Here is a 22,777-nt window from a genome sequence, read left to right on the forward strand (position 1 = left end):
AACAAATGCATAAAATCCCTATAAACTAAATAAATTTACTCATTTTTTAAAAAGCAGAAAAACCTACCAAATCTTTATCATCAGTTTGTATGCACTGTTGACTATTCTTACTTTTTTTCATAAAAATATTGTTTGATCTAGGTATAGTACATTTTTTAGTGTATGTATTTTTTCTACTTCTTAACACTAGACTTGCTATAAATATCAGATGGTCTTTCAAAGATTTTGTGAACTTAATATTAAAAACGTATCACGGATGATCTACACCTCACGTTGTCAATCTGAATGAAAATGACACCATTATCAGCATCATCACTAACATATTTCTTACATTAGCTGCCAATACTATCAATTAGATATTTCACTGTTATTTTAGAAATGAGCATGTCACAAGCATGTCATTTGCCACTATTCTCTCTGGCTAGTAATAAATTCAAAGTGTTCTTTGACAAAGGACATCAATCAGGAGAGCAAAGAAACCTGAGTTCAAATGTAGATGGAGGCAATTATTAAAACTATAGCATAGAGACAAATTGCTTACCATTCTTAAGCCTCAATAACTCCCTTATCAAGCTGCTGAGAGGATTAAATGAAATAATGCATATAAAGCATTTAACGCAGAGCATGGCACACACTAAGTAAAAGATTTTAGCAGCAGTTGATGATGATGATGATTCCTAAAAAAGATTTCAAGAACCATCCCTAGCAGTATGCCCCAGACACACTTGACTCATCTGCTACACTTTACCGGAGATTCTTGCTTTCATTCCTTTTTACTGTTCTATGTCCTATGTTCATAGCCTCCATAGTGAGGCTTTGGTAACATTACCTCTAAGAACTTCATTAGGTAGCACTCAGAACACCTACAATGGACACTATGCCCTCCATGAGCCTCTTTCACACATGTTGTAGCTTCTGATTGCTCTTGCTTGATATAAATTTGCGGGAAGCTGCCTTTACTCCACACTAAGCATAGGAGAGAAAAATGGCCAATGTCTCTGGGGAATAATTAACAAAAGACAGTTTGTTTCATCTTCATGATAAAATACAGCATCCCTATTAAAAGGCAAATTCATCATTCCCAAAAGTTAAATAGAATGACACTTTAAAAGTAATTCCAGCTGATTAAATTTAGGGTTCTGAAAAAAATTTTAATTCATGAATATACTCTGAATCTTTCATTTGATTTTAAAATGTATAAATGTTCATTTAACTTTGAGCCCTTGCCTCTCAGTGTTCTATTCTGAGCTAGTCAAACAAGTGGTAGCAGGCATGCTGGGCTCAATAATACTGCCTCTCATATTTAAATACTCTTTTTCACTTGGATTGCAAATTAAAGACAGTCTCCTGAACACTGACACATTTTCAATGATTGATTTTGCAAAACGTGTTGATTTTTCCTACACTGTTTTGCCTCTGTGTATGTCAACTTTGGCCTTCTTTTCTTGCTCCTTTGCAGTGCTGCTGTCTCTTTGAAGCCATTGTCTGCCTGATATGAAAAATGTACATTAAACCTCACGACTAATTACATACATAGAAAATTCCTGATCTCAAATATAAAACACCCATGCCCAGAAACTATAACAAAAGCTTCTGACTATGTACAAAACTCTTAATCAAATCTTTCATTCACTTGGATTAAAAGAAATTCCAATAATTTATTTTCTGTTAAAGTTGTCTTTATATCCTTTGAAAAGTGGATTTCTTATGCATGTTACATGCCTATAAGTCAATCCATTTAACATTAAACCCCACCTATTTCCTCCACAAAAGTTTATACTTGCTGTTAGGTCTACTTCAATTAAGTGCTACTCAGTAGAATTGTTTCATTCTAAACACAAAACTATTTAGTCTTAATATAATGTCCTTTTCTTTTTCTTAACTCTCTCTGCACTAAGCATTAGCAAAGTAGACTTTCCCCAATAAATCCTATAATCTATGGATTAAGTACATGGCTTCTTGTATTTAAAAAACACACTTGGAAAGAGAATGAACAGAAACTTCCTTCCCCTCGAATTCCCCAAAATATACAAAACAATGTCTCTAAATCTAAAAGGACAGTGCCTTACACACATGCTGCATGTTAATAGTATATAGAGAACGAAATTTCATCTCAGATAACTTAATTGTTGGGAAAATTATTTTTCCTGAACAGACTAGTTTTAGAGTTAATTTAACCAATATTTTTTTTTAAGCTATTGTATGCAAGGCCTTGTCTAAGCACTCTGAGAGAATACCTGCAAGGAGTTTAGAAGCTAGTGTTGATGGACGGTAAACAGTATACAAATGGCAATCATATGAAACAAGATAAGCACTGAGAAAGGGCACATACAGGAAGGAACAAAGAGAGAGTGGGAAGAGTTGTGGCTACTCCCCTGCTTGGCTCGTTAGCACGTCAGAATTTTCATAAGGCCTACCAGCCATCATTCGTTTCCACCAGCGATCCTAGCAACAGACTCCCCTAGCTCCCGGTCTACCGCATCTAGGTACCCTACTCGATTATGCTGTTGCTTGCCTTTTTGTGAGAACAACTCTCTTCTGTCTCTAGCTGTTGTTCATCTCATGCAGTTACCAAGTGCAGTAAATGCATCCCATGCCACCACGTGACTATTCTGGGAAACCCTGCATTGACTACCAGTGTACCAACTGGCTAGTGCAACCCTGGGTATGCAATTTTAGTTGCTTGAAAATGATGTTTCAGAATGGAAAGATGAAAGGAGGAGGAGAAGGGAAGTAGCCACACTCCTCTTCAGAAATGGCCACGATACCTAAGCAGAGCAAGTCGGAGTAAGGTCTGCACATGAGCCAAAGCTTAGAATTTCATTGCCTTTGTTGGCTCACGTCGCTTCTTTAATTAATGTCACTTTCTCTGGTTTAATATCAGAGCAAGTGACAAGAGTGCTTCTGGATGAATTGTGTTTTCTGAGGACTGTATGGCATACTCTCCCGCAGTCTGACAGAGGGACGTGCCAGTTTTACTTGGCAGTTACAATGCACCAGCTTTAGTTTTAGTAGTTTAATTTGTGGCAGTTATATGTTTTGAATACGTTGAAGTATTCACAATGGTCTCATGGAATCTGCTCCATAGATAAAGTTTACACAGTGGAAAAGAAAAAGCAATGGCTACTAAGGTGATTATGAAAAAGCTTCTCTTGGCCACAGCTGGTCTTACAGGCATTCCTGTAAATTTAAGAGCATTTAGGGGATATGATTAAAGTGATCACAAGGAATGATGCCCTTTTTTTTTTTTTTGCCCAGTTCTGTAGCTGGTGTGAGACGATCATAAGGAATATGATATTTAGAACTCAATTTTATGCAAAATCCATTATTCAAGAAGTGAAGTTTATATACATGATAGACATGCAATGAAATAAATGTTAGAATAGGAAGCTTTGTTACTTATGCATTAAGTTGGTTCTAACATTTTGGTAAACTAACTTTTTATTGATATAAAATTCAGAAGAATTTCTGCATTGAGGAGAAGGGACTAAACTTTTCCCCTTGGTTTGTTAAAGATCTGTCTGTTTCAGGCTGAAGTAATCTGAAGGTTTTTTATTTAGTTTTTCCTTCATCTCCTTTATACACTTTTGTGAAGCCTCATCAGCTCAGGGTGAGAGCTGTCACCAAGGAGTTCCAAACTTTACCTGCCCTTTCTAAATTTAGGGTTCTTTACTGCAGCAGGTTGAAGATCTGGCTTTGAAGGCACCTGGCTCTGCTGGAGAACAGAAATATTCATCTCCACTGAATGCATGCTGCTTAAGTGCTGGAGGCCCTTGCGGGAGACTAACTCTCATTGGACACTTCATTACAATACTTTCTCTTCCCTACATGAAGTAGTAATTCTCATTCACCAAAGACAGAATTTTGCCTGACACAGCCACAGGAGCTCCTGTTTGACTTTCGAAATTAATCAACCTCGAAGCTGGAGTAGAAATGGCATGTCCTTTAACCTTAAGCACAAAAAGCTCTCAACAGACTGCAGTTTTTATATCCCTGGATGGGAGTTTGGGCCCCTGATACTTAAACTTGATGCACATACTGGGTTTCTGGCATGCTTTTGCCCATACCCATCTGCTAGGCTGGCACTGTGCCCATTCAGAAGGTGTGATGCCAGTTTCAATAGGGCATAGGTGCCAATCAAAGATGGGTTTGGAGGGGCAGCATGCAGAACTCAGCAAAAGTCAGCTCTTCTGCCAGAAGATCCTCCTGTTATCATATAATGCCAATGAAGGGCCACATGCTTCATTGCCTGAGATCACATTGCATCTGTAGATGTTCCTGGCCTTCAATGGATGTCTTTCTACGGAAGCTTTTTCCTCAAGTATTACTTGATTGGAGATGTTAAAGAAAAGTCTACCTGACTAAATGAAGTCCACCTCTTTAAAAGAAACAATGGAAATCTTCAACAATTTTCTTGAAATAATTGCTGAGTTTTGTGTCTTTCCTCCTAAAATACCCTTTCACATAGAATACTGCATAGCGTATTCAGTTCACATAATGGAGTTATAAGGGACAAACTTTCTGAAGGACCACTAACTGCAAAACTATGTAAGCAGTATAAGACCCACAAACACTTTGATCATTGTTAAATGTGGATGGTGGACAAATTTTTATCATCCAAATAGCTAATTTCTAGTGAATTCTTCCATTTAGAGCTTTAGAGTTTAATTTTCTTTTCATTTATTTTATAAACATAGATATTCCTGTTTCTTAAAAGAAGGACCATACTTCCTACTCTTCATCCATATCTAAAGAAAAAAAAAACCCTAAAACACTTCAGAAGCAAAAGTCTATCCTTATTTCATAACGAAGCCAGAAGCTCCCAAAAGCTGGGAGTTTTTTTATTGTGTGGCAATAGAGGTGAACTCATTTCCTGAAGAAGACATTTCCCTATAGCAAACAGGTTTCAAATTTAAAAACCTTAACCACTGTAAAGTTATAAGATAGTAACAGGTGCAGTGAAAGAGACATAATATATAAATCATTGAAGAACAGAGCAGTTTGTAAATCTTCCCTTAAGGCAAAAGAGTTTGAGAGTAGAAATGTTGAAAATGAAGACCCACAATATAAAATATGTTAAAAAGAAGATCAGACACTTACAAAAATGAAAGAGATAAGAAAAGGCTAAGTAAGCCTTAGAAAAACACTCTCTTTTTATACAAAGAATCCAAACTTTTGCAGATACTTAGATTTCTTAACTGATAAGTAAATGAACACTCTATTAAAACTCAAAATTAATAGCCGATGGACAGCACATACAAAATTAAAATACAACTTCTAGGGAGTTTAAATATTCTTGTGAAAGGTACATCAAGTTTATTAAACTCACAAAATCCCAAGTGATCTCTTCCTCTGTTGAGATAATATCACCTATTACCTATTACACCTTCATCTGAGAACTAATTTATCTTATATACTATAGTTTCTAGTACAAGTTATCCTTATTTCATATTTATTTCCTTCTTCTTTTCACCCACACAGTATCATCTGCAAAATTTCCTAGTAACAACTGTGGTTCCTAGTAAGCACTGTATCAAATAAGACTAACTGCTTATCTCAAAGCCTTCTCTATAAAACACTGCCGAAATAACATTTAACACAGCAATATATAATGAAGCAATATATGTTTCAGTAACTCTACTTTGTTGCTAGCATTATCATTAGGATCTTCCGAACACTACTCTGCATACCTTAAAAATCAATCCATTCCAGCTTACTAGAAAGTATAATAAGTAAAAACCATACATGTATAAATAACCTTTTCTATTTCTTCATAAATAGAAGTCTGTTTCATCAATAAAATATGTGAGTTAAACTTTGATAATTTCTAAAACTCATAGTCATCCTATCCTCTTCCCCCTGCCCTACCACCCCCCCCCAAAAAAAGATTTCTTCTGTTTCTAAAGAGCAAAATTGAGCTGATCTGAGAGGATTACCCAAAAAATGCATGGCAGTCACTTGAAGTCTAAACATTTATCCATGAAAAAATGATTGAGCTTAATGCTTCAAGAGAGCTAATTTTAGTTATAATAACATATTATTTAGAAAAGATAATGCTATTGATTTACTGTCAATAAAGCATATATAGATTTTTTTAGATGACATCATGAGAGTTAATTTGTCTCAGTTTTTCTTGTGACTAAGAGTACATCTCTAAGGTTACAGGCTGGAGTTAAGGGTAACATCTATAATTATGGAAGAGAATAAAGCAACTGGCTTGTGTGGATTAAGCAGCCCAGTCTATCTCCATCTCTCAGGCAAATAACCGTTGAACATCTAGTCTGTGCTTGATATTCCAAAGATGCTAAATTGTCATGGTTATGCTCAAAATCAAAAAACTAAAACTTACACAGATAAATCATTTCCATTTGTACTAATATAAGAAGACTTCATGAGCACATGAAGAATCTGGCTGAAGTTTATTACCTGTAATTCTGTTTTCCTAGATTTTTTTTTTTTTTTTTTCTGGTACACGGGCCTCTCACTGTTGTGGCCTCTCCCGTTGCGGAGCACAGGCTCCAGACGTGCAGGCTCAGCGGCCATGGCTCACGGGTCTAGCCGCTCCACGGCACGTGGGATCTTCCCGGACCGGGGCACGAACCCATGTCCCCTGCATCGGCAGGCGGACTCTCAACCACTGCGCCACCAGGGAAGCCCTGTTTTTCTAGATTTTTGACTAATTTCTGAAACACGGTATCTTTCATATCTGAAACATAAGATGACAGCTTAAATGAGAACTTTTCACTATGTCATCATGGCTACTATTGTAAATTTTAGTGGGAAAAATAGATAGAGGTTGGTAAGTAAAATGTCATTCCACTGACATTCTCTTATGTTCTTAGTTTTACCACATTTAGTAGCTAAATCCATCGCAGTCCATGGCAGGACAAATGGAAAAACCCTCCAGTAGATGTCTTTGTCACCATCCTAATCTCCTGCGGCACCAGACACTGAATTTAGAGTTCAACTATCACTGAGAATGGGAAATTCTAAATAAATAAATAAATTAGATTGAACTGCTTATCGAGTTCCAAGTTTTTAAAAACCTTATCTTAATCATCACTATTATTATTACCCTTAACATACAGAATAGAAACAAAGACTCGTGGATAGGTGAAAGTCACTCAAGTTTGCAAAAGGCTTAGTCAGGTCAGAATTCAACCCAAATTTGCCTAACACCAAAGCCCATGCTTTTATTTGTGCAATTCTCCCTCAGTTTGCTTAGTTCTATGTTATACCTAGCAATAAAGTAGAATTTAAACTCTTAGTTCTCTCTCCGGAAATTTTAGAAATTTTTTTCACTTATTTGATCCCAAAATAACAGCAATTTTTTCCACCCCCTAAACCAGTTTCCATTCTCCCTTTTCCCCTCCTCTCTTTTCATATACAAAGAAAGAACTCTGTCTTGTATTCAGACTTTTCTTTTCCCTCTTATTACTATTTCTATTAATGCTACAGGCACATTATTTCTCCAAGTCAAGAGTAAATATAAAATATTTCTGCCCCTTCCCCTTTTCTTCTTGCTGACTACTGAAAGGCCTTGGATATTGATCTCAAAGCTCGAGGACAGTTGTACACACACAATGAGTTAGACACAGCGGTTAGCTTCTTCTCAGCCTTTGGTAACAAATGCTGATGAAGTGTCTGCTGAAAGAGTACATCTGGCAAATATGATGCTTAAAAAGAATGTAGCTGGACACAAAGGACACAAAAGAAACCTGAATTTACCTACTTCTTCATTTATATACAGGAAGTGATGAGAACCATGGTAAAATGCAAAAGCATGATATAATTTCATATGGACTTGCTTAGCTTTGAAAATAAGTAAAAGCTAATTTTAATGAAGTTGTTGCTGATGGCAACTCACTGAAGAGCTGATTTTGATTTATGAATGCCACTTCTGATAAAACAATAACAACACTTGGAACACACAGCTTTATTATATATTCTGAAGTATGGAGACTTTTCCTCAAAACAGCTAAACATTTCTTTAAAGTCCTTCCCCCAACGTGTGCACTTGCTTATATTTCCAGGATCCAGGTTCTGAAATTCAGATAGTAGGGGGTATTTCATAACATATGAAACCTTGAAAATTGTTGCAAAATAAATCTTACTGAGAAAAAAATAAGTAAAAAAATATGTGCAGTACTTGGACTGAAAGAAGCAAAGATTTTTCTGTATTTAAATAGGGACAAATAAATCACATGCCTAAGCAAATAAATTCCTTTTTCACAACAGGAACCACACAAGTAGTGAGTATGTATACACATATATGTACACATACATTATGTATATGTGTATAGACATATAATTTAAGTTTAAACATGTACTTAAATTTAAATACATATAACACATACAATATGTACATCTAAAAAAGAGAAAACAAGATCATCACAATCAATGCTTTTCTGTAGTTCTTTGAAATTATTCAAATAATTCAAACATTAGAAAACTGAAAGTATAACTGATAAGCTGTGCAATCCAAGGCTACAGCTCAGCCACATCAGAAATAATTTATTCAACTCCATTTCTCTGACCTTGAGTCAAGACAATGTACTAGAGATCCTTACTCTCTGCCATACAAGAGAATTCACTAATTCAGAGTCTCAGCCAACACTTATTCTACAAAGAATTCTATTCTCTGTAGATCCCAAGTACTCTCAGGGTCTTCATCTGCACCATCTAATGTGGTAGCCACTACCTATACGTAGCTATTGAGCCCCTGAAATATGACTAGACAAATCCTGGATTTTAAAGACTTTAAAAAAGTGAAATATTTCCTTTTTTTAATATTGATAACATGTTGGAATTATAATACTTTAGATATATTGTATTTAATAATACATACTATTTAATTAAATTTCACTTGTTTCTTTTTACTTTTTTTTTAATGTGGCTCCTAGAAAATTTTACTTTACATACATGGCTTGTATTACATTTCTATTGAACAGTGCTGTCTGTGTCACTCAATCTAGTACTTAGAATCATAGCATTTTTCAAGCAAGTTCAAATCCTTTAAATGGGAAGCTGTTCTTTATTTAACCCATACAATAATTTTGTGTTGGTCTTATCTTTCCAACTAGATTAGACACTCAGGTGATTAATAAGTTACTTATTAACTGGATTTCATCCATTTGTTCAAAACTACAATCTTAATTTTATCAGAAGAGAAGCTTTATCCTTCATGAGCCATGAAACATGCTTGTGTGACAAGGGTGGCAGAATATGCCACCCTAAAAGATGCCTCTTTGGCATAAGGATTATTTTGAACTAAAGGCATTTGAAAAATAGCAAATGTAGGGAGAGGCTTCCTCTGAACTCCCTTTATTTGCCTAAAGACAGAGCCTCCAAAAAAAAAAAAACCTCCATTGTTTTAAATGCCCTCCAGGAGCGCTTCATTAACCAGGAAAGACTGACTCATCACAGAAGAGATGAGAAGTTGACACCACTCCCAAACTTTGTTATGAACTATCATAGCCCACATCTACTCTTCTAAGGGCTATTAATCTTTCCTAAAAATCATTTACTGTCCCTTAAGTGGCCTGTATCCCGTCTCCCCTTCCCTTATTAAGACGGTATGTAAGCTCTCAAATCTCACCGTGTTTTAGGGTATTTATTCACTTTTTTTCCCTGATATTACTGTGCATGTAACATTAAAAAAATTAATAAATTTGTATACCTTTTCTCCTGTTAATCTGCCTGTTGTCAGTTTATTTCATAAACCCAGGTATCCAGCTTAAGAAGATAGAGGGAAAGTCCTTCCTTCCCTACACTTTGAAATGTTTAATGAGGAACCCAAGATTCCTCCAATGAAGGTCTTTTACCAACTTCTTAAATTCCTACAGACACACATATAATGAGTCAATATATTTAGAAGAACTGCTCCTTGAGGGCATTTTTTTTTTTTGCGGTACGCGGGCCTCTCACTGTTGTGGCCTCTCCCGTTGCGGAGCACAGGCCCCGGACGCGCAGGCTCAGCGGCCATGGCTCATGGGCCCAGCCGCTCCGCGGCATGTGGGATCTTCCCGGACCGGGGCACGAATCCGCGTGCCCTGCATCAGCAGGCGGACTCTCAACCACTGTGCCACCAGGGAAGCCCGAGGGCATATTTTTAATCACTAATGTTTATCTTATTTTATTCATTAAATCTGATCTTCTAATGGATATTTCTTGATCATTAAACTACAGATGCAAGGTAGCCCTGAATAATCCTTTTAAAGTCAGTGTAATTTTAAAATGTAGTGTAAAAGTATACTCAACTCAGGCTCCTTACCTGTACCAAAGAACACAAAAACTAAATGAGTGTCTAATTTCTTAATTATCCCAAGATGGGGGCTTCCCTGGAGGCGCAGTGGTTAAGAATCTGCCTGCCAATGCAGGGGACACGGGTTCAAGCCCTGATCTGGGAAGATCCCACCTGCCGCGGAGGAACTAAGCCCGTGTGCCACAACTACTGAGGCTGCGCTCTAAAGCCTGCGAGCCACAACTATTAGCCCGAGTGCCACAACTACTGAAGCCCGCGCTCCTAGAGCCTATGCTCCACAACAAGAAGCCACAGCAATGAGAACCCCGCACACCGCAACGAAGAGTGGCCCCCCCTTCGCCACAACTAGAGAAAGCCCGCGCACAGCAACAAAGACCCAATGCAACCAAAAATAAAAAATAGTGAATAAAATAAATTAATTAAAAGAAAAAAACAGGGGCTTCCCTGGTGGCGCAGTGGTTCAGAGTCTGCCTGCCGATGCAGGGGACACGGGTTTGTGCCCCGGTCCGGAAGGATCCCACATGCCTTGGAGCGGCTGGGCCCGTGAGCCATGGCCGCTGAGCCTGCGCATCCGGAGCCTGTGCTCCGCAATGGGAGAGGCCACAACAGTGAGAGGCCCGTGTACCGCAAAAAAAAAACCCAAAAAACAAAAAACACAATTATCCCAAGATGGCATGTAACTAGTACCATTCTAGATGTACAGGAGAGAAGTTAATTCATTCCATGCAATAGATGCCTTGAAGTATGAAGGCCCAGTTCTCTAGTGAGGCCTAGTTAAGAAATGACCAGAACCTTGTACTACTTAAATATTAATGATTAAGATTCACAAATGGAAAGTGTTGGTATTCATACAGTTGCATTCTCTGAGCTGTAAAAAGCAATGTTTCCAGGAAAACACTCTCGAAAAAGAACATTAACATTTTGTCTGGCAGACTGTGTAATTATGCTCTGAAAAGACTTCTAAGAGTCATTCAGAAAAACATGGACAACAAGGACTGGGGTCAGTCATGTCTTGAACCCATTCTACTAAACATTATCTTCATACGACTTAGAAAAGTACATTTATGGATTATATCTTATTTCAAAGTTTCAATTCTCAAAATATTATTAAGAAGTCACAGGTATGGTCACATATATAAGAATATTTGGTGATTTATACTTTACCTAAATATATCAAACCAAATCCTCCAGAGCCAATCATCTTGCCCAGCACCCACTGTTTTCCTTCCACATCACCCAGGACCTTGCCTTCTGGAAGTGGAACAGGAAGTCTGTATTTCTCTTTTCTTCTTGGTGGCATCACTTCTGTTGGCAGAAGGGGTGAGATAGTGATTAAAAATAAAAACAACAACTAAGAAAACTCCAGTTAAAATACATTTCTCAAAATGTCTTCTATGGGGCACTTTCCCAGGTTCCCAGAAATTAGGATTCTGAAGTCAACTGGGTTTAGGAAAGCCCACACATTTTATTCAAATTGGAGATTCACCAACATTACAATATTGAAATCTAAGAGGCACTGATGTTAAAAAAACAAACAAACCTGCTGAACCTCACTTAACATTTCCGAAATTCAGTTAGGCAGTCAAAATACCTATTAACAGTGCAGAATACACCTTAAGAAATGAGTTAACAATATCCAATTACAAAGAGAAAATAAATTTCATATATATGAAAATACTCCTTTCACTAAGAATGCTACGTGTCAAAGATGAGAAGGTCTTCAGTCACTAGGAAAGAAAATACAGCTTTTGACTGGGAAAACATGGACGACGGCAATGTACATCATTACCAAGCCCAGCAACTGACACAGAGTAGGTACTCAGTAAATATCTGTTAAATGAGCAAAGCATTGGGTTTTCATGGATGTATAATTAAGCAGAGCACTAGGCCACTGTGCAGTTTTAGGGCTGGCACACTACTCTTTCAGCTTCTTTCTGTTCCTCTATATCCTGTCCCTTCCGCACCCTCACCAAAGTGAAAACTGCCCTGTCTTAGAGATTAATACAGTACTGCCAACAACAAAAGTATGGACTCCAGGGCTTCCTTGGTGGTGCAGTGGTTGAGAGTCCGCCTGCCGATGCTGGGGACGCGGGTTCGTGCCCCGGTCCGGGAGGATCCCACATGCCGCGGAGCGGCTGGGCCCGTGAGCCATGGCCGCTGAGCCTGCGCGTCCGGAGCCTGTGCTCCGCAACGGGAGAGGCCACAACAGTGAGAGGCCCGCCTACCGCAAACAAAACAAGAAAAGTATGTACTCCATAGTAGAGCCATCCAACTTTACCCAATTAATTATAATTGTACACAGGTTAGTGAAATTCACCAGAGATTTCTGAGTCGGAAGAGAAAATTTCTTCGGAAAAAACACACACAGCATATAGGCCTGAAACTAACTGTGAAAGTAACTGCCGTCTTCTAAGTATTTCCAAAGAATTTTTTAAAACTGGTGAGTGCTTTTGAAATGAAAGTTTTCATTGTATACGCTATCCATCTTCAGAATGAGAAGGTTTCTGTTCCTTTTAGTAGGTTTTCCCTGCTTCACTTAACTTTAATCAACGCCCTACCTTTTACTCAGCAGCAACACCCCAGGTAGAGCAAAGGAACACAGCAGAAATCTTTAACAATATTCACCTGTCCTCCTCCTAACGCGAACACAAGGGAAGCCAGGAATTTAAATGAACAATGCCCAAAACAGGAAAAGTTTTAACCAGTACTTTATATATACTGACCAGTACTTTATGTACTGGGGCCCAACAATTATTTGCTGATTTAAAAACTAAAGTCTACAGAGAACAACTTTTCAGCAGGGCATAAATTCTCAATCAGTATAAAGAAGACAAACACAGTTTGGGGGCAACTCTGTGGCATCAGAACTTGAGACCTGAAAGGTGACTTACTATACAATGCGCATTCTGGGCATGGATGCGGAGATCAAGTTCACAGGAGGAAGCGCCAGCCTCCTCTCAAGGCCAGTACCGACACAGACGTCCCTGCTGCTTTGGGGTCCCCCCCCAGAGCTGCGATGAAAAGTGCTCAACACGAGTTTCCACTACCCAGAGACCTGAACCCGAGCCAAGACTGGGCTTGGGGGCGGCCATGGCGGAGGGCCATGAGAGCGGAGGCAGGGGCGGGGCAGCGCGGCCCACCGCCCGCCCGCCCGTCCTGCTCGGCGGCCCAAGACACCCCCACGCCCGGCCGGCCCGAACCACCCGAAGCTCGCCGGCGTCTGGAGACTCACTTCCCGACTCAAGCTCCCTCTAGACCGACAAAAAGAGAAACCCAATCTCCTTCCCCGCCTCACTCCTCCGCCCCGCCTCTGGGCGAACGGGAGTTGAAGGGGGGCGAGGTTCACGCACTGAGTTAGAAAAAAGTCAGGACCAACCGCGAAAGCAGGGACCGCTGCCCGTCCGGGGCTGAGGCGCGGCCCGGAGGCCCCGGCGTCTCTCTCCGACCGCAGCTCCTCCCCGGGCTGGGGCGCCACGCGGGCCGGGCAGGCGGAGAGCGGGGCGCGGAAGTGTGGGGTCCCGACGCGACCCCCAGGACCCGGGGACTAGAGGAGGTTAACCAGGCCCTCCGCGTCCCCGCCGCCAGACCGCGAAACGCCTCCCGCCGGCCTACCAGGGCCGGGCGGGGCCGCGGGCCTCCAATCCCGCGGGGAGGCGGGCCCGGAGCCGGCGCGGCCCGCGGAAGGGGCCAAACTAACTTCTTGCACCTGGGCCCGCGGCGTTGCGCGCGCCCGACACAGCTCGCTCTGGGCGGAGACTGCGGCCCCGGGCCCACGGAACCTCGCCTAGGCCGCGGCCAGCGTTCTCTTTAAGGCGGCCTGTAAGCGCTCGGGGACGCAGAGACGAAGAGGCGGCGGCGGGTCTACACCATCAGATCAGTTTGGTGTGCATTTGTGTAGAAGGAATTTCAGGCCTCTTGTACCATGATCTCGGTACCCAGAGTTTCCAAGTCAACAGGCCGGTCCTTACTGAGCATTTACCCGGGCAGCCAGTCACACTGGCCAGGCCTCTAGAGCAAGAAGCCTGTATGAGCAGGAAGGCCTATAACACAGCGTTTAAGTTCTCAGAGGCATATTGGCTCAAGATCCATTTACTAGTTGGATAATCTTGACTAAACGTAATTACTTTACAAAACTTTCATTTTTTTCTTTTTTTTTTTTTTTTTGATCTGTGAAATGGAAATAACCCTAGTTATTCAGGTTAAGAAGGTTTGTTAAAGAAAAAATTATTCCGACATTTCTTAAAATGGTAAGGAAGACTATTCAAAACTCTTGAAATAGCAGAAAGAGCTATGCTAAATTCCAAATACAGCAAAGAAAAGCGGGAATTTATAGCCGAGGACCTGGGTGGGGGTCAGTGGATGGAAAATTACTAAGAGGAAATATCAGGGGAGAGGAGAGGATTCCGGTTAGATGGTGCTAACAGAATCAAGGTGACCAGACATCACGGTGGGGTGGTGGAGGATGAGGAACTGGATTAGATATGGAGAATGGAGAGATTCTGGCTAAACTTAGCAGGATGTTTGCTAAGATTGGACAGTATAGAGAGAGCATGGAAGTCCAAAAGTCAAGGCCTATTTGAGGAAGAGTTCAGGGGAGTCTAAGTAGAGTTTGGTCAAGAAGCCTAAGTAGAGTTTGTCAGGTTATTGGTTATAAGATTATGATGATAATTAAGTGAAAGACATAAGTAGTTTTCTAACATATAATAAGGACTCATAGTTAGCTTATAATATTTTAGGTTAGGCAAAACAAATGCTCAGAAAGCAATTCTTAAACAATACATCAACATCTTATGTGGGAAGTCAGTAATTGCTTGGGATGCAAATACTGGAAGTCAAAATCCTTTAATGACTTTGATGGAATAGGGTTTTAAGACTTCCTGCATCTATCAAACTGTCACCAAATGAAAGATGGCATGAGAAGACACTTTTAAAAAATCTCTCATGTGGATAAAAAAGCATTTTTAAAGAAACTCAATAGTCTATACATAGAATAATCATGCCCTTTAAGATAGTCACTCACTAATCTAACAACATCCATTCTTATTTCTATAAGATATATACGTAACAGATGCTGTTGTTTGCCTGCCCAGACGTTTATATGGGCATTAAATCTGCCATTCCAAATTGGTTCAGGTTTCTACCCAGTCCCCAGGTTACTATCTTTGGGAAGATACAACAATAGCACCAGGCACAACAGATTACTCTTAAGGGGTCATACATGGCTCCTCTGTTTCATACATATATATACCTAGTATGTTAGTATCATAGCCCTTTCCCACTGCTATAATAGAATACCACAGACTAGGTGGTTTATAAACAACAGAGATGTATTCCTCACAGTCCTGAGTCTGGCCAAGTTCATGACTCAGTCACATCCCAAAGGCTCCTGCCTCCAAATACCATCACCTTGGGGATTACGTTTCAACATACAAATTTTAGGAGGACACAAACATTTAGTTCATAGCAGTTCGTAAATCTGTTAGCTCAGCCTTCAAAATATATCCAGAATCCATCACTTCCTACCACTCCTACTTCTATCTTTCTGGTCCAAACCACCATGTCTTTCCTGGATACTGGTAGTACCGTCCTAAAAGCTATCGTATTTCTAACCCTTCTACCCCTTCAGTCTATTCGCAACAAACAGCTTAAAAGCTTAGATCATTTCTCTGCTCAAAACTCTTCAGTGACATTCTAATTCAGTCATTGTCAGCCAGTCCTCACTATGACCTAAAACAGTGTTTTTCAACCTTGGTACTACTGACATTTGGGCCAGATAATTCCTTGTTGACAAAGGGGAGGATAGTCAAAAGTGGATTCTCCTGTGCATTATAGGTCATTTATCAACACCCTGGGCCTCTGTAGTACTACAGGTTGTGACAACCAAAAATGTCCCCCAGACATTACCAAAATTTGTAAATTTTGCCAAAATTGCTGCTGGTTGAGAATGACTTACCTACAATGATCTACATGGTTCTGTACCTCCCCCATTTCCTGTTACTTTCTGCAACCACTGCGGCCTCCTTGCTGTTCTCAGGACTATTGCACTTTTCATTCTGTCTGGACCACTCTTCAATCTGATATCTGTATGGCCTACTTTATCACCTTCTTCAGGTCTCCTATGCAAAAGTCAACTCCGTGAGCCCTCTCCTAACTATCCTATCTAAACTTTCAACCTACCCACAATACTTCATAGTCCCTTTTCCTTTTTCCCTCCCAGTGCTTAATACTGTACAACAACATATTATACTGGTTAGTTATTTATTTTGAAAATAGGCAAATAGTATTCTTCAGTAAATTGTATGCTCCATAAAAGCAGGCAACAATTTTTACTCTTCTCATCACTACTGTACTCCTAGCCCCTAGAATGCATATAGAAAACATGCCATTTTCTTGTTAAAAGAATAAATGAATAATGGTGGTCCCATTCCCCTTTCCACTGATTGATTTAGACAGGAAGCATGTATGAAGTGTAGGTAATAAGAAGATGAATAAAAGTTTCCTGTACACTTCTATGAAGAGATGGTCTCTCCTGCATGTCATTCCAAATGTGATGCCTGGAATTTTTGCAGTCATCTGTGACCATGAGTATAGAACAAAGTACAAATCTAACACACTAGAAATTGCAGAACATTCAACAAATGAGGTTAGAACACTTGGAACATCTATCGATCATCCATCTATCTATCACATCTATTATAGAAAGAAAGAAAGAAAGAGAGGAAAAAAGAAAAGAACCTCAACCCTTAATTTATACCCCACATAAAAATTAACTTGAAATTGATCATAAGCCTAAATCTAAATACAAGAGTTAAAACTATAAAACTTTTGGAAGAAAACCTGGGAGAAAGATTTTATGATCTTGGATTTGGTAAATCTTTGTAATCTTTGAATTTGTGTAATTAGAATGTACCCCGGGGTGGGGGGTGGGGGAAAGCTGAAAACCTAAATGAAGAAACTGATAAATTAACTTAATAAAAATTAAAAATTTTGCTCTTCACAAAGCACTAAGATACCCAGTTTTAGTAAGTATGTGGAGTAACTGGAACTTTCTTACACTGGTAGTAGGGATTCAAAATAGTACAGCTATATTGGAAAACAGTTCATCAGTTTTTTGTAATGTTAAACATATAGTTAGCGTATGACCCAGCATTCATGTTCCTAAGTATTTACTCAAGAGAAACGTAAACCTCTATCTACACAACGACTTGTATGTGAACATTTGTAACAACTTCCTATGTAATAGTCAACAACTGGAAACAACTCAAATTCCCATCAACTAGTGAATGGGTATACAGATTGTGGTATGCAATATATCTCCTACACAATGGACTGTCACTCAGCAATAAAAAGGAACAAACTATTGATATAAGCAGCAACCTGGATGGATCTCAAAAACATGATGCTTTGTGAAGGAGAGAAGATGCAAAAGAGTACATACTGTATAATTCCATTGAAATTGGCAGGGCCTAGTTTGGGAGGGTGGGATTGACTGCAAAGGGGCTAACTGAACTTTTTGGAATCATAGAGGTGTTTAATTTCTTGATTGTGGTAGTGATTATATGATTATACATTTGTCAAAATTCATTTAATTGTACACTTAAAATTCATGATTTTTTTTGGTAAGTTATGCTTCAATAAAACTGACTTAAAAGAAAAGAATGACTGAAGAGAAAGACAGGAAGAACCTGAGTCCTTGAGACCATTATTACTCATTCAGCTAACCTTGAAGCCACCATACCTTTCATATTCATGTATGAGGTATCAAGTACCCTTGTTGTTTAAGCCACTTAACATTGGTTTTTATGTTTCTCATAGCCAAAATCTTCCTAACAGATAAAATAGAGTTTCAAGCACTAATGAAATTAAAATGTTAATAAATTTGTACTAAATAAAAATGAGAACAGAAGTGCAGGTAAACCTGTATTGAGAAGATGAGGGGTTTTTTAAGTGTTGGGATTTAATGCAGAATTTTATAATTCCGAGCATATTGCTGTGTGTATGTTTCAAGATGAAAACTGACAGAATATAGAAATACAAATTTTGGAACTAGTGAAAGAACATCTTCTGAATGAACATGATGAGAAACAAGAAAGAAAAAAGAATCTAGGCATGAAAGCACTGAAGTATGAGTCATCAGAAGAAAAAAAATAGGAAAACAAGGTTTTCAGACAACACTATTTTGATAGATCTCACAGACTATGAATGATTCACCACAAACACATGCAAACAAAAGGACTTTCTTGGAGGTGTTCCAACTTGTAGGTATGGCATGGGTTCTGCTTTTCAAAGAACCAGGTGCTGTAGAAATGCTTACACTGGTTCAAAGAAAGAAGAAAAACCTAACCATTTAGAGAACATACCTTACAAGGCCAAGATCATTTCAAATCAATTGAAGTGTTAAAGATGTTGCATAGACAAAACATTTAGAAAAATCCAATCTTTGTTATTTAATGTGAGAAAAGGAGATCACTTCACTGGAAACATTTTGCCTGCCAAAGAAGCTAGTTTTGTTTTATAAAAATCAGGAGGCCATTTGCACTCATAAATGCGCAATCCCTGGAGAGCTAAGCAGTTACTGACACAGAAATTTTGAAAATAATATTATTCAGATAAATGGAATCTCAGAGCTATCAGATAAACAATCAGACCAAATAGCTATGCTCTTTGCATTCTTCACATACAAGACCCTTACAGAGTGTGAACGTGTTTGTCCAAAAGACACAATTCTTGATTGTCCATATAAATGAAAGACAATGGTACAAAAAAAATTTCTTTGTCATTTGTCAATATGTCAACGACTCCATAAAATATTTTCCAGAGATATTATTCAGTAGAGCCCCGCTGCTAAACAATTGGAAGTAAATATGTATTGAATTATCTGTCAAAAAACTGGATGTGGTAAAACCTAAAATTGGTTAGTCAAAAGCGGTGCTAGTCCTACTGTATCCATTCCCCTAATACATGCATCATAAAAGGTTAATTAACCATAAGACTATATTCACCCTTTACATCCTCTTTCTCCCCAACTAACATGCCTGCAATAATCAAAAAGATGAACTGGAAAAGGAGGAAGGAAACTTGCTGAATGATTTTTAAGCAGAAGCTGTGCTTTCAATAATAAAGTTGATGATATATTCAAAGCAGAGGTAAGAACAGTATTCCCATGTGTCCTGTAGGCCACGCTTTTAGGCTTTCCTTCGCTGTGTTTGCAGCACCACTATCTTTCAGTTTTTATTCTAAGGTCCTATAGGCCTTGATCTCAGGTCATCTGAGATAAAATTATGGAGGATCTTAAATGCTTGATAAGGAGTTTGGGTTTGACATTACAGATCTGCGCTGTCCAGTACAATAGCTACAAACCACTTGTGACCATTTACATTTCAATTAATTGAAATTAAGCACAATTAAAAATTCAGTACCGGGCTTCCCTGGTGACGCAGTGGTTGAGAGTCAGCCTGCCGATGCAGGGGACGCGGGTTCGTGCCCCGGTCCGGGAGGGTCCCGCGTGCCGCGGAGCGGCTGGGCCCGTGAGCCATGGCCGCTGAGCCTGCGCGTCCGGAGCCTGTGCTCCGCAACGGGAGAGGCCACAACAGTGAGAGCCCCGCGTAACGCAAAAAAACCCCCACAAAAAACAAAAACAAAAATTCAGTACCTTAGTTCCATGAGCCATGTTTCAAATGCCCAATAGCCACATGTAGCTAGTAGCTACCCTAATGGATAAAACAGGTTACAGAATATTTCCATGACCATAGAAAGTTTTGTTGGACAGAACTACTATAAACAATGGAGGGTCACTGGAAGCTTGAGCAGGAGGCTGACACTAACTGCTCATGTGTGATAGCCACGCAGAATATAGTGGGGTGTGTATCTGAAAGGTCTATTCCTCAGTCAATACCATATTCTTCTTTTGATTATAGTAATTCTATAATAGAAGTATAGAATAGAATTAAATAAATAGAATTTATTTTTACATTGTCTTGGATATTTTCACATCACATATACATATTTTGTATTAATTTTATCTGTATAAACATAGAAAATGATGTGGAAGATAGACATCATCCTGATACTGATTACACTGGGTTCTCTCAGGATGTGGAATAGGAAAGGTGGGAGTAGATTAATATTTTATTTTAGACCTCTGAAATGTTTTACTTACTATGACAAAGAAAAATGCATGAGTATTATCTCTATAAAATGAAACTAATGATATACTCATTGCCTCATCACATTTGTTCTTGAAAAAAAAGTCCTCAGGGAAGATAATTAGGTACCCAGTTGAATGTGGATACTTTATAGTTTAACGAGATATATATTCTTTTTCTCAATATAAAGGGTCCAAAATAATATTATTATATCACATAGACTCCCTTTCTTAGTGGAAAATAAAATACAATGTTGCTTATATTCCGCTTTCTGTAAATGAACTATATTAGATGAAAAAAAATCATATAATTGGGGCCACTTCAGGAAACAATTGGATAAAATTAATGATATATTGTGTTGTTATCATTTCTGGGAAGACCATGCTGTATTTAGCTGTCTCAAGCACGTAAGAGAGAAATTATTCTCATTCAAGTATGTTTAAGGGGATATTTATGAGCCACTCTTATGAAGTCATTCTAATGGATTACAGCCACAACTAGATTTAGAAGTTCTTCTTTCCAAGATTATCCTCCAATAATAGCGTTCAAAAGAACAACCTATTTGAGAATAATGATCTCATTTTATGTCTGAATGTTATCCACACCTTAGTGTTTCATATTCGCACATATATGTGGTTGGGTTTCATCTGATGCCACTTGAATTCACTTATAAAATGAAGGAATTCTAGCACTCTTTCATACCTCGTGGAGCTTTCTCTTTTCTCTTCTTCCAAGTTATGGAGAAGAAGGCTACAAAATCCATTCCCTAGAAGTGAAGTTAGTAATGCTGAATTGATTTGATAGTGGTGATGAACATTCAAATGCCAATATACTGGAGTGATCCAACAGAGTGAAGTATTCATGACAGTGCTCATTCATTTCACAAGGTACTCAATCAACTATGAAACGCAAATGTTACTAGAGTCATGAAATTCTTCCTCTGAGGCTATCGGGACAATCTATTACAGGATATTTCATACTATATGGATACTCGTGAGTTTTTAATATACATAGTAATTTCCTAGAATGTAGTTCCTACCCATAACAAAAATAAACTGATAAATAGACAACAGACAAGATAGAGGGTAAGGAGATCATAGTTTGGTGAAGAAATCACTGGCAGCTTTTGGGCAAGATAATAACAAGGGCAGACTTTTATCTCCCTGCTTTCATATTCCGATTGCAATGCCTAATAAAATATTTTTTTAAATGGGAAAGAGGAAAAATTTCCACATTAGCACCAGAAAGTAAAGATGAATACTGGCCATATGCAAGAAACCTTGATGCATTTATTTTAAAAGTATCAATAATATAGATATACATAGAATTGTTTTGAAGGAAGGCATGCAGTGCCAATGTCAAACATCCTCTTTTAAAAGGGTAATATATTCATAATGCAGTAGAGAAAACACTGGCGAATTAATACCACCACCCTCTGAAATTCAGAAGTATTAGGGTGAAACTTGAAATCCAGGCATTGCACCCTCAGGAGCATAACCTCACATATACGGACCAAAACATTTGGACCATATCAAGGGCAGCACAAGGCCTCATAGAGCAATGAGCTGGCAACATTGCATCTTGTTCCCCACACCAAGAAAGAATCACTAAATATTTAGAATAGTGCCCCGTGCAAATATTTTGAATGAATAAATGAAGTTTGAAAATTAAAACAAACCTGCAACCTGGCATGAGCCTTCATTTAGCACAGACTTGGGGACTGAAAAACAAAGATGAGAGGTGATGGTCATGCTCTGAAGCTAAGATAGATTAATGAAATAGAACAGAGGATGAAATGCAATGACCAGAAATCACCATGGAGAAGCCAGAAACAGCAATTCAGATTCATTCATTTACTCAAATGTTACCTGAGCTTGGCTCTGGAGATAGACTGTAACGAAAGACATAGTCTTTGCCATATTAAAACTTACAGCTTTTTAGAGGGGACAGACATTAAATAATCACTGAGAAAATTTATAGGATTCTATTAGAAGCTGTAACAGGAGGAACTAATTTTAACTGGCAGGCAAGGTCATGGGAAACCTTTGAGGGAATGACACTTAAAATGAAATCTGAAGGATGAAGAGCTGTTAGGAGGCAGAAGGGGTGGGGAGGAAAAACATTTCATGGAGGAAAGGATTTATGCAAAGTCCTGTGGTAGGAAGAAACTTGATGTATTTAAGGCCTCAAAAGGATGATGGTGAGAGATGACAGCAGCAGATATCCTGGCGAGGTAGGCACAGGACAGATAACACTGAAGTTCGTGAGCTTAAAGATTTTTGTCTTTCCCGAAGCGAAGTGAGGAGCCACTGAAGGATTTAAACAAGGGAGTGACATGATACTATCTACATTTTAAGATTACTCTTGC

General features: G+C 38.8%; 1 protein-coding gene across 4 annotated transcripts in view; it reads right to left on the bottom strand.

Annotated features, from left to right (window-relative positions):
- The window catches only part of VRK2 (VRK serine/threonine kinase 2), a 97,848-nt gene extending 83,925 nt beyond the window's left edge, over nucleotides 1-13,923 (bottom strand). The window contains exons 1-2 of one of the 4 annotated variants that reach the window (XM_060168991.1): nucleotides 13,641-13,923; nucleotides 11,429-11,569 (exon numbers count right to left, since the gene is read on the bottom strand). In XM_060168991.1, coding sequence (XP_060024974.1) covers nucleotides 11,429-11,564 — 136 coding nt within the window. In that variant the 5' untranslated portion in view covers nucleotides 11,565-11,569; nucleotides 13,641-13,923. Of the gene's footprint in view, nucleotides 1-11,428; nucleotides 11,570-13,155; nucleotides 13,392-13,640 lie in introns of those variants that run through there. The other 3 variants (XM_060168990.1, XM_060168987.1, XM_060168989.1) reach the window with 3 other exon arrangements.
- Between the last annotated feature and the right edge of the window lie 8,854 nt (nucleotides 13,924-22,777).

This window comes from Lagenorhynchus albirostris, chromosome 13, assembly GCF_949774975.1.
Source record: "Lagenorhynchus albirostris chromosome 13, mLagAlb1.1, whole genome shotgun sequence".
Classification (NCBI taxonomy): domain Eukaryota; kingdom Metazoa; phylum Chordata; class Mammalia; order Artiodactyla; family Delphinidae; genus Lagenorhynchus; species Lagenorhynchus albirostris.